Source organism: Bactrocera latifrons, unplaced genomic scaffold, assembly GCF_001853355.1.
Source record: "Bactrocera latifrons isolate USDA-ARS-PBARC rearing strain unplaced genomic scaffold, ASM185335v1 scaffold_853, whole genome shotgun sequence".
Lineage (NCBI taxonomy): Eukaryota > Metazoa > Arthropoda > Insecta > Diptera > Tephritidae > Bactrocera > Bactrocera latifrons.
Window position 1 is genome coordinate 37,859 of NW_017537549.1, and position 13,532 is coordinate 51,390.

Below are 13,532 nucleotides of genomic sequence, written 5' to 3' on the forward strand. Positions count from 1 at the left end.
GGTGCGTCGCACATGGATTTTTCCAAAAACGATGCTGATGATGAATTTTCTCTTCCATCCTCTAAAACCAAACAAAACATACTAGTATTAGAACACACTGCTTYAGCTGCCCAAACATTTGGAGTAAATGATAGAGCAGCGGCCTTGATTGTTTCATCTGCTTTTCTGGCTGCTTTTCTGGTTGTCATTACTTTGGCCACGTCACCTCTCCTTCCGGGTCGGCTGAGGATGAGACGCAAGCTATATGGCAACATTTACAAGACAATTCAGTTGATGTGGAACATCTGGAAGTCGTCGGTGCTGATGTCACCAACACGAACACAGGTTAGAAAGGTGGAATCATTCGGAAACTGAAAGAAGAATAGGTAGGCCATTACAGTTGGTTTTGTTGTCTTCTACATTTCAACGAACTTCCATTTCGTGCTCTTTTCGAACACATAGATGGTGTCTCAAAGAGTCCAAATACATTCTCTGACGACATACATAAACTGCTCCCTGATTGTGAGAAGTTGCCTGTTGTCAAATTTGAAAGTTTTCCATCCTGCTAATTACCCTCTGAGGTTATTAATCCGACCCAACTTAGCACAGACCAAGCTTATCTCTATAAAATATCAGAAGSTGTTATTTCCGGTCAATGTTCCTCAGATTTAGCGTCGATGCATCCAGGTAATATGTACAAATCTCGCTGGCTCCCCTGTGCAAATAGAATTCTGAGAGTATACATTTCTACTGACAAACCAACAAAGGAAATAAAGATTTTGGTCAAGTACATACTTACAGTTTACTCACATTGTGGTTCTCAATAAGATTTAACAGTTCAATCAAAGATGGCTCGCGCCATCTCTATGCTGCAATTCAAATTTCGAGATACTTACCTGTTAAACTGTGCAATTTCATCCATTCAACAGAATGCTTTCTTTGCTCTTCCAGAAAACATTCTCCTTAGTATGATGACCGACGAACGGATAGAAGTCAGAAAGTTGGTCCTTGATCGTCTTCTGGCAGCCAGAAAAGCAGAGTCTGACACTGTAAATGGAAGGGTTAGATGTAATAAAGTGCCAAAGCTGAATTTCAAAGCTAATAATTATTACGATATGATTAACTGGAAAACTATTACCTTGACTGTTCCACCAGTTCTTTGTTCAGTTTCTAACTCATGAAAGGGCTGTCGGGTGACACTGCAGAGGTATGGAAATTTAGTGAATTCCTCTCTCACACCGGGGCAGTCGAGAGAACGGTCTAACTTGTGATAGAGGCATCTTTTAAAGTTATTGGCCCCCAATCTCTTGATAGTTTTATACGCTCTACACTGAAATCTAGGCAACAAGTACAGAATCTGATTTTATCAATAAATTTGACACAGATTCAGACTAAAACAAGCGTGACATATGGTTGGTTGGTTGGGTTGTGCGTGGGAGGAACCCGAAGAGCAGCCACCTCCACGCGGTGGGTTCTGAGTGACCAATACAGGTTAGCTGCGAGCTGCAACAATTTTCACCTTGCGTCGCATTTTCGCTCGTATCTCGGGAACGGTTCGTCCTACGGCCATGATCATTCGGTAGCAAATGACGTGAYAAATAACTTTTGTTTTATACATTTTGCCATGAGATGCGTATGTCAGGCGCTAGGTAGACAATTTCACGATTTTAGACGAATTTCCGAAATTTCAAGGCCGGAGTTGGGGTTGAGATGCAATCCGATCTCAAAACAAAAAGTTGCATTGGAAACCGGAAGTACTAAGGCAACTTTTCCGCAATGTTGTACATTCCCAGATATATCATCACAACACCGCTGATGCGTCGTTCAATATGGCTAAAAAAAAATGTGCTGCTGCCGGGCGTGGTTGGTTTAATATAGAGCGAGGCTGTAATCGATGCGGTTAATAAAGGTCTATACTAAGGTTTCCGTCAAATTTTTCAACGTTCCCTATTGGGTAAGCCACTCGGGTCATGTTAGTGTCGGAAAGTAATATTTCCTCTGATAGTGAAATTTTATTGATTTAAAAAAAAAATATTTATAATTTCTTAGTATACAGTTATTGGTAATTCGTTTTAAGTTTATAAGTTGTTACACTGGCAGCACACTGGTAAATTCCGAAGTTCGCGTTGGATTTACTGTCTACAATTTTTACAGGGTTTACTATGTCTAATATACACGTTTTTAGACAAATTACGTTTCATGGTTTGCACGCCACTCGTTGAGGTTTACAAACCCGTTGCGGTAACGTAGTTGTTTCGGCGGATAAAGAAAGGAGATACAAGAATTAGGAAGTCTCGCTATCGCGTCAAGATTAAATTTGCGTTATCCTACTGAGTATTTCATAAGATGAGTCGAAACGCTCTTTTAAGGGACTAGGACTAGTAAAATTCCGGTTTGTAGTTATATTCTCAATGATTAGCTGAAGAGTCAAACGGCTTGAGATACATTTTTGCCTTTATCGTAGTAGTACTGTAAAATATGCCGTATTTWCTCTGTATTTTGCTCCATGTTTGCGACGCTCACGAACGACTTAAAAGAAACGACAATCAATTAAGCGCGTGAAAGTGAAGCTTTCCAAAAATGTATAGCATGACCCGATGCGGCGAATAAAACTAGAACTACGCGCTCTCAGCGCCAACTAGCGAAAATAACGCAAGACTTTTTTGACAACCTAATATAAAATAAAATTCAAATTTCCGAGGATAATGTAAATATTCTATGAAACCGAGCGTTATAAATTAAAAATAAATGTAAAATGAAAAGAATACAATGGGATGTTGGAACAAGCAAATAAGTGCCCTTATATTGAAGCACTGTTGTTCTTTTGTAGATCCTCAGCTGATACTTAAGCTAATCATAGTAAATATTTTTAACCTTTGGGAAATGAAAATCTGATATCGATATTCTGCTTGAGACGATTGTCCCATGTCTCTAATTGTCACAACCGTAATTTAGTGATTCTGTTAGTCAGGAGTCTCATTTTGGTATTCTGGCATATGCAGTATACTACTATACAGTACACCATATTGTTGACATCGTCCAAGCCTCTGCACCATATAGCATGACGGGAATTATGAGTGACTTATAGAATCTGGTTTTTGTTTTTTGTCGAGAGAGGACTTTGCTTCTCAATTGTCTACTCAGTCCGAAGTAGCACCTGTTGGCAATAATTATCCTGCGTTGGATTTCCAGGCTGACATTGTTGGTGCTGTTTATACTGGTTCCAAGATAGACTAAATTATGTACGACTTCAAAGTTATGACTATCAACAGTGACGTGAGTGCCAAGTCGCGAGTGCGACGACTGTTTGTTTGATGACAGGAGATATTTTTGTCTTGCCCTCGTTCACTGTCAGACCCATTTGTTTACTTCCTTGTCCAGTCTGGAGAAAGCAGAACTAACGGCGCGGGTGTTGATCTATAACATCGGCATACGTTAGCAACTATACACTCTTTTAGAAAATGGTACCTTCTCTAATTATTTTCTCCGGAAGCAGGTTGAAGAAGTCGCACGATAGAGAGTCGCCTTGTCTGAAACCTCGTTTGGTATCGAACGGCTCGGAGAAGTCCTTCCCGATTCTGACGGAGCTTTTCGTGTTGCTCAACGTCAGCTTACACAGCCGTATTAGTTTTGCGGGGATACCAAATTCAGACATCGCGACATAAAGGCAGTTCCTTTTCGTGCTGTCGAAAGCAGCTTTGAAATCGACGAAGAGGTGGTGTGTGTCGATTCTCCTTTCATGGGTCTTWTCCAAGATTTGGCGCATGGTGAATATCTGATCGGTTGTTGATTTTTCAGGTCTAAAGCCACACTGATGAGGTGCAATCAGTTTAGTTTGTTGACGGTGGGCTTTAATCCTTCACACAATACGCTGGGTAGAACCTTATATGCGATGTTGAGGAGGATAATCCCACGGTAGTTGGCGCAGATTGTGAGGTCTCCTTTTTTATGGATTGGACATAGCACACTTAAATTCCAATCGTTGGCCACTGAGGTTGACTTCGGCGCACTGACATATGGCAAGAACTTCAGCCTGGAAGATGCTTGGGAAGCATCCCATTGGTATGGACAGCTTGGTACGCGGTCCCGCAATACCTGTCCAACTACCTTCCGGTGGGTTTTGATCCGTCAATGTACCACTGAATGACACTGCCTTCCAGCAGCCTTTCTAGAGTGGAGTCGCTGCCTGAAGTTACTTTTAAATTCTTTTTGAGGTTTATTTTCTTCGCGGTGTGCTTTCCACTAGTGCATCCATCTGTCTAGAGGACATCTTCCCTCTTCCACAGCCTTCTGCTGACATTAGCAGCATGGTGTGTGTTGCTGCTTGTTTCATCACCTGATGCAGCGGTGTGAGCTCCAGTRAGACTTCCAGTGCCACCGTGGGGCATGTGCGCATTGCCCCTGAAGCACAGACACAGGCAAATCTTTGCAGCTTTGATAGTCTCCGAATCACCGAAGACTGCGCTGCTTAGGTGGCCCAGGCAACCGCTCCATAGGTGACAATAGGCTGTACTATCAGGGTATACAACCATCTTATGATACTTGGCTTGCATCCCCATAATCTGCCGGCCAGGCGTCTGAATCCTGCAGCTCAGACGTGAGGTGGTACAGGGCAGCGTTTGTGGATCTACCCGCTCTGTACGCGTACTGCCCTGCATGTAGAGGTGCGATCTTCAGCGCTTCTGATCTAATCTATTACCTTCCCCATTGCTTTAGCATGAAGGATGTGAGACTTATAGGCCGAATTGACTTCGCTAGCGAAAAGTCTCTCCTCCCTTGGAGATGAAGATTACTTTAGCAATTCTCCATGGCTCAGGGATATATGACATCGCCAGGCTGTCCCTCATCCGCCCTAGCAGGTGTGGCAGGATAATATGCAAACCTTGTTGCAAGAGGGCCGAGAAGACTCCGTCCACTTCAGGTGACTTAAAGTTCGAAGAGGACTTTGGAACCGACCGCTGGAGTTAAATCAGGTTGAACCGTCTCTGGGAAGTGCGCTTGTAGGAGTGTTTCCAGCYTCTCCTCCGAGCTAGTCGTATAGGTCCCGTCTTGTCTTTTTACTGATAATACTGTGTCCGTCTTCCCTCTCGACAACGCCTTGTGCAGCCGAGCTGCCTCCGGGGTCGAGGAGACACTGTCACAGAATTTCCTGAAACTGTTTGTCTTGGTAAGATTAATTTCCTTATTGTAGATTGTTAGGTGCCGTTTGTATTCCTCCCAGCTGCCTGTGCGCTTGGCTTTGTTGAACAGCCTTCGCACCCTATGTTTGAGAACTGAGAGTTTACTAGACCACCAGGGGCAGATTTACTGATAGTCGCTTTAAGTGGGCAGGCACAATGATAGGCGTCCATAATGGTCTGGTTTATGTTGGGGTGCTGTGGCCATCTCTTCCGGAAAGTAGGCGGATACGAGGACCAAATGACCTGTCCTTTACTTGTACCGTTACCAGATCTTGCGTTAGAAACTCTTTAATACAGAAAAAATCTATATCTAACAGATACACAAGAACGGGGTGTCTCGCAAGAGAGATCTCAGGTTACCTTGTTTTTCCTTGAATTGAGGCCTCATACCTCTCCCCTAAACACCCAAGGCTCATGGATTAAGAGGATGCCCAGGTAATCGGAAATGAACCTCTTCACGATCACAGCCGAGGTGGTCGATGCGTGATGGAGGTTCACCTGAGCAACTTCTATGCCGGCGTTGAGAGCCAGGTCCTCGTCCTCGATCTCTTCATCAACCTGCATCTCCAGCCCTTCCAAAAGCTCTTGGGCGGCAGGTCGAGTCATGCACTGAGCTGGCTGCGGATGCGACCGGTGCTGTGGTCACCCCCTTCGTAGGTTCTTGGCTTGCCGATGACGTTGCCTTGGGCCTCCAAGGCCGCATTACTATTTTGCCGAATCTGAAGTTCTGCCTGATGTATTTATAGGTTTCGTCATCCACTGTTATGTTGATCCGGTGCTACCGTTATCCCCGTCGTAGGTTCTTGGTTCGCCCTTGTCGTTGCCTTGTGCCTCCATGGCCGCATTACTATTTTGCCGAATCTGAAGTTCAGGCGGATGGAGCCATGTGTAGAAGTTCACGCAAGTGAGGAAAGTGCTCTGATCGCCATTCACTTGTTAGTGGCCAGAAACGATTCTTTCACATAAGACTCAAGCAGCTCATAACTTCCGGTACTTCACCAAGTATCCTCTGGGTAGCCTAAGAACATCCGTTTGAAGGCGAGCTAAAGTGAGAAGGCGAAACATTCCCTGCATAGGGTTGCGACCATGGCAAATGAAGTAAGGACTACGAATTAAGGGAATGCATCTGGCATGTCCGSTCCAGCTCAGCTGGTTGATGTCCTCGTAAAAATAAAGGCTGACATCACCGCCGTCCAAGAAATACGATGGGACAAGGACAGAGACGAGTGGGTCCTTGTGGCATTTACTACAGTGGCCATATAAAGGAGCGCAAGTGGGAGAGAGACTCCGTCGCTGAGTACTATCATTCACCCGGGTGAATGAACGTCTAGCCACAATCCGCATCAAAGCGAGGTTCTTCGACATATTGCTGATTTGCGTCCACGCCCCGACGGAAGAGAAGTACGTTGTGACCAAAGTTGTATTTTATGAGGGCTTGGAAAGCACTTATGAGAGCTGCCCCCGCCACGATGTCAAAATCGTGCTTGGCGACTTTAACGCCAGGATGGGCAAAGAAGGTATCTTTGGCACTACGGTCGGTAAATTCAGCCTCCACGAGGAAACATCCCCAAATGGGTTAAGGCTGTTCGATTTCGCCGGCGCCCGAAATATGGCTATCTGTAGTCCTAGACTCCAGCATAAGAAGATACATCAAGCTACGTGGCTGTCTCCGGATCGAAAAACYACCACCAGATCGATCATGTTGTGATAGCCGGAAGACACGTCTCCAGTGTTTTAGATGTGAGTGCGTGCCGAGGTCCTAACATCGACTCGGACCTATACCTTGTTGCAGCCAAGATGCGCACCCGCCTCTGTGCAGCAAAAAACGCACGCCACCAAACACAAGGAAGGTTCGACGTCGAGAAGCTGCAATCACAACAGACAGCTGAACGATTTTCTACTCGGCTTGCACTCCTGCTCTCTGAGAGCACTCGTCAACAACTCGGTATAAGGGAACTGTGGGACGGCATATCAAACTCCCTACGTACAGATGCAAAGATGCTTTTCGAAAAGTACAAACGAACAGCTGGTACGACGAGGAGTGCCGTGTCGCAGCGGAGAGAAAACAGGCTGCCTACCTCGCAACGTTACGATCGACCACAACACGCGCGGGATGGGATAGATACCGAGAGTTGAAGAGGGAAGCGAGACGCATTTACAGACAGAAAAAGAAAGAGGCCGAAATGCGTGAGTACGAAGAGCTTGATAAGCTGGCCGATAGGGGTAATGCTCGAAAATTCTACGAAAAAATGCGGCGGCGTACAGAAGGTTTCAAGACCGGAGCATACTCTTGCAGAACCCCCAAAGGTGATCTAGTCACCGATGCCCAGAGCATACTTAAATTATGGAGGGAACACTTCTCCAGCCTGCTGAATGGTAGTGAACTAACAACTCGTCAATCGATGGCGATGGAGCAGACGTTGCATTGCCCGACCAGGAAGAAGTTCGAATAGCAATTACCCGCCTGAAGAACAACAAAGCTGCGGGGCCGATGGATTGTCGGCCGAGCTATTCAAACACGGCGGCGAAGAACTGATAAGGARCATGCATCAGCTTCTTTGTAAAATATGGTCGGACGAAAGCATGCCCAACGATTGGAATTTAAGTGTGCTATGCCCAATCCTCAAAAAGGGAGACCCCACAATCTGCGCCAACTACCGTGGGATAAGCCTCCTTAATATCGCATATAAGGTTCTATCGAGCGTATTGTGTGAAAGACTAAAGCCCACCGTCAACAAACTGATTGGACCTTATCAGTGTGGCTTCTGACCTGGAAAATCAACAACCGACCAGATATTCACCATGCGCCAAATATTGGAAAAGATCCGTGAAAGGAGAATCGACACTCACCACCTCTTCGTCGATTTCAAAGCTGCTTTCGACAGCACAAAAAGGAGCTGCCTTTACGCCGCGATGTCTGAATTTGGTATCCCCGCAAAACTTATACGGCTGTGTAAGCTGACGTTGAGCAGTACCAAAAGCTCCGTCAGAATCGGGAAGGACCTCTCCGAGCCGTTCGATACCAAACGAGGTTTCAGACAAGGCGATTCCTTATCGTGCGACTTTTTCAACCTGTTTCTGGAGAAAATAGTTCGAGCTGCAAAACTAAATAGAGAAGTCACCATCTTCTATAAGATGGCGTATACAAATGATATTGATATCAGCGGCCTCAACACCCGCGCCGTTAGTTCTGCTTTCTCCAGACTGGACAAGGAAGTAACACAAATGGGTCTGGCAGTGAACGAGGGTAAGACAAAATATCTCCTGTGATCATACAAGCAGTAGACGCACGTCATTGTTGACAGTCATAATTTTGAAGTCGTAGATAATTTCGTCTATCTTGGAACCATCGTAAACACCACCAACATTGTCAGCCTGGAAATTCAACGCAGAATAGCTCTTTCCATCAGGTGCTACTTCGGACTGAGTAGGCAATTGAGAAGTACAGTCTCGATGAACAAAAACCAAACTCTATAAGTCTCACAAAATTCCCGTCCTGCTATATGGTGCAGAGGCTTGGACGATGTCAACAACGGATGAGTCGACGTTGCGAGTTTTCGAGAGAAAAGTTCTGCGAAAGATCTATGGTCCTTTGGGCGTTGACCACGGCGAATATCGCATTCGATATAACGATGAGCTGTACGAGATATATGACGACATTGACATAGTTCAGCGAATTAAAAGACAGCGGCTACGCTGGCTAGGTCATGTTGTCCGGATGGACGAAAACATTCCAGCTCTGAAACTATTCGACGCAGTACCCGCCGGGGGAAGCAGAGGAAGAGGAAGACCTCCACTCCGTTGAAAGGACCAAGTGGAGAAGGACCTGTCTTCACTTGGAATATCTAATTGGCGCCACGTAGCGAAAAAAAAACGACTGGCGCGCGTTTGTTAATTTGGCTATAATCGCTTAATCGGTGACTACGCCAATCAAGAAGAAGAAGAAGTTCAGCTTGAATCCTTTTTGCCTGATGTATTTATAGGATTCGTCATCAACTTTTATGTTGAGGTTTCACCCTGAACCCTCAGCACTACTCGCTACGACCTTCCTAACCGTTGTGTTTAAGCCCTCGTTTGGTTTCTCACTAACCTAAGCGCGAAGTCGTAATTCCTGTCCTCACTTCTAGGAAAGAACGCCACCATGCTGAGAAGTTGTGGTATTTCCTCGCCTCTCTTAGCGCACAGGGCCGGAGCCTTCCAACCCTCTATCCTTGGCATGACTGGCTTCAGTCAGGTGGCCGACCTCTCATCTTGGCAATCGACCAGCAGCATACCGCCCCTGAAGAAAATGCCGTTAAAGGCGCTGGTGTAGCCGTCGCCCATAGATAAGGCGTTTACTAAGCAGTCCTGTAGAGCCATCTGCTGTTCGGACCCCAGGGCCTCCGGTGGGTAGTTGTGGGGCACCACAGCCATCCGGATAATTCTCACGGCCTCGGAGTAATTACGGCTTGCGGTTCTTGTCGGCTGCGGGTTGGGGTTGGAGCGTTTTCCTCTTGCTTCCACTACWTGAGAGTGGCTCCACTCATTCCTGCTCTGCGTKGGTCATCGTGACCTCCTGGGCGTCCTGGTTCCAGGGTACATGGGATGTTCCCTCGTTGCCGTTTCCTTTTTCGTTCGTCCCTTGATTCCACTTTTGTGAAATCACCCTCCGCAGTCGATCCTGTTTGAKGAGGTTGTGGGGGCGGCGTTCGCGCGGTTTGCTGTGGTCGCAGCGGACACACTACGCTGAGTAAGRCTGCAGGAGGGCATTCGTCGTCGTCGCGTGCGTGCTTCTCAAAGAGTACTCGTTCTTCCGGCGACAGGGCATCCAGGAAGCTGAACTGTCGTCTAGCCCCTTGGCCACTCTTGCTCTGTTGTTCTTGAGTTTGCTGTTTTGGTTATTGTTGTTGATTGTTTTTGTTGTTGGGAGATACTATACAGCATCACCCCTGAAGGTTGGGAGATGCCGTACTATGTTGCAGTTTCAGTCCCTGCACCACGACAAGGTGCCTACTATTCGCAGGGGAGGCGGAGCATTACCCCTGTCGGCCAGCTTATCAAGCTCTTCGTACTCACGCACTTCGGCCTCTTTCTTTTTCTGTCTGCAAATGCGTCTCGTATCTATCCCATCCCGCACGTGTTGTGGTCGATCGTAACGTTGCGAGGTAGGCAACCTGTTTTCTCTCCCCTGAGACACGGCACTCTTTGTCGTTCCAGCTGTTCTTTTTGCAAAAAAAAAAAACAATGGTTTCGGTTGCAGCTGTACGTAAGGGGTTCGAAATGCCGTCCCACTGTTCCCTTATACCGAGTTGTTGACGAGGGCTCTCGCAGGAGTGCAAGCCGATTGCAGCTTCTCGACGTCGAACCTTCGTTGTATTTGTTGACGTGCGCTTTTTGCTGCACAGAGGCGGGTGCGAAGCTTGGCTGCAACAAGATSGTGGTCCGAGTCGCAGTTAGGACGTCGGAGCGGACGCACATCTACAACACTCGAGACGTGTCTTCCGTCTATCACAACATTATCGATCTGGTTGGTGGTTTTTCGATCCGGAGACATCCAGGTAGCTTGATATATGTCCTTATGCTGGAATCTAGTGTTACAGGTAACCATATTTCGGGCCCCGGCGAAGTCGATCAGCCTCAACCCATTTGGGGATGTTTTGTCGTGGAGGCTGAATTTACCGACCGTAGTGCCAAAGATACCTTCTTTGCCCAACCTGGCTTTAAAGTCGCCAAGCAAAATTTTGAGATCGTGGCGGGGGCAGCTCTCATAAGTGCTTTCCAAGCTATCATAAAATTCATCTTTGGTCACATCGTCCTTCTCTTCCGTCGGGGCGCGGGCGTAAATCAGCGATATGCTGAAGAACCTCGCTTTGATGCGGATTGGGGCTAGACGTTCATTCACCGGAGTGAATGAAAGTACTCGGCGACGAAGTTTCTCTCCCACCACGAATCCCACACCAAAGTTGCGTTCTTTTATATCGCCACTGTAGTGAATGCCACAAGGACCTACTCGTCTCTGGCCTTCTCCCGTCCATCGCATTTCTTGGATCACCGCCGTCCAGCCTTCACTCTAACGAAGATATCAACCAGCTGGGCAGCGGCACCTTCCCAATTAAGGGACCGGACAATCCAGGTGCATGCCCTCAATTCGTAGTCCTTATTTAGTTTGCCATGGTCGTCAGCAAAACGGGGTCTCTCATCCGAGACTGTTGTTCGTTTTCATTGGAGGTGCTTTTTTTTACGTGGCGGGTCCCAAACCTAGAGCACAACCTTATGTAGGGGATATTTCGCCTTCTCACTTTAGCTCGCCTTCAAACGGATGTTGTTAGGCTACCCAGAGGATACTTCAGCGACGGGAAGTCATGAGCTGTCAGAAAACTTTCCTCACTTACGTGAACTTCTACACATGACTCTATCCTCCAGTACCACTTATCCACTTATGCTTACTAAAAACATAAAAACCGCCAAATTGAAAACAACCCCGAACGAACGAAAAATACCGGAAAAAAAATTAGGAAAGGATAGTGGTAAGGTGTGCATGGCCCCGAGTGTATTATATTTACTTGAAATGCAATAAATTATATGAATTAATTATAAACTAAAATAAACAAATTTTGCTGATGTCGATTTTTCAAATGTTGGAACACCACGTCGTTACTCGAATATCGTCAAATGGTGCCACGATCACGAGAGGTACGGTCTTTTGGTCCCCCCTAGTCGTCACTCGACGATAAAATACTGTTTGCGTGAAAAATTTAGTGCTCATCTGAATATACTCTAGGTGAAGTGAGTTGTAATATTTTGTTTATTAACTTGGTGAAGCCAATTGGTTGTTGTGTTTTTACTAAAATGCGAAATTTGAATTAAATACGTCCTTATATTTATATTATCAGTGTGACGAACTGAAACAATTTAGACATGTCCGTCTGTACGACAACTGGGCACTCAATATATGAGATATCAATCTGAAGCGATTCATGATAAATCTTCTGAATATTTTATATTGAACCTTTCTGATCAACGAGTGGATAAAATTAAACGCGAATTTTTAAAATAAAATACAGACTAGTTACTGCAGAATATTCCTTATATACTTATTTGAATCTGAACTAAATTGGATTATTTTGTATTTTTAGGCTGAAGAACGATTGGCGATGATAGAAGAGCAACGTCTCATGGAAGAAAAACGTCAGCGAATGCGTAAAGAAGAAGAAAAGCGTGTAAAAGAAGAGCAAAAAATGATATTAGGGAAAAATAATTCGCGGCCGAAGCTCTCATTTTCTCTTAGACCTGGAGTCTCGTGATTTACTTACATTTAATTTGTCTTACCTTAAGTCTTAATATAAATATTTGATTTTTATAAGATAAATACATACATTAAAATATTCCACGATATTTTTATTACTCTTTGTGCAAGTGGTTGTGATTCCACGTAAGTGATTCCACGTTATCATATACGACTTAAATCTATTCACCCACCCCGCGTCACTTCCATACCATATCACCCTTCAAGCACAACACATCATACACATATCTTACGCAGATTCGTTCGTCGCCGTGCTACCCCTAGGAGCAGAGAAATTAACAGCCTCACTATTATGAGGTTTCATAACTTTGCAAGGGTTACCTTTTGCTGGCGTAAATTTAAAAACTCATATGCTCACAATTTTTATTTGGAATTTTGGACCACATCCTTAACATTTATTCCCACAAAACAGAAAATGATTCGGAGTTGTTAGATGATAAAGGATATCTATTGTAGCCATGGATATTAACGCCTCTCGCAGAACCTTCAAATGCAAGGGATGCGAGTTACATTATAATCTATTATAAACATAAGCATTTATTTATTATAATAAATGTTACGGTATTTGCACATTTTACTTCCTTTTAAGTGGGAATAAAACTAAATAAGTGGCTTATTTGTAATTTTGTGTTTAAAATCTATTTAGTACATGTACGAATAAAGGTATTTATGTTAAATAATGTGTGCGTTCGAGCTAAATAAAAATTACAGCATTGCAGTAACTGTTGTACAATTATTTGATGATGCTTTGCTGATGTAAAGACAAAAATTTGGTGTTGCCAATTTTTTGAATAAATTACTCCAACACTTCTCCACCCTGCTGAATGGCAGTGAAAGTACAACGTAAGGAGAAAGCCAACCCGATTCCCCAATCGATGGCGATGGAGCAGACGTTCCATTGCCCTACAATGAAGAGGTTCTAATAGCAATTACCCGCCTGAAGAACAACAAAGAGGAGGGAGCCAATGGATTACCGGCCGAGCTATCCAAACATGGCGACGAAGAACTGCAAAATATGGTCGGTCGAAAGCATGCCCAACGATTGGATTTAAGTGTGCTCTGTCCAATTCACAAAAATGGAGACCCCA

At 45.0% G+C, this 13,532-nt stretch overlaps 1 protein-coding gene across 1 annotated transcript in view; it reads left to right on the forward strand.

Annotated features, from left to right (window-relative positions):
- The window catches only part of LOC108977218 (UPF0430 protein CG31712), a gene marked incomplete in the record, with an annotated part of 45,644 nt that extends 33,116 nt beyond the window's left edge, over positions 1 to 12,528 (forward strand). Inside the window, 1 exon segment of the mRNA XM_018946813.1 lies at positions 12,275 to 12,528. Within this exon segment, the coding sequence (XP_018802358.1) occupies positions 12,275 to 12,442 (168 nt within the window).
- Positions 12,529 to 13,532: the final 1,004 nt, after the last annotated feature.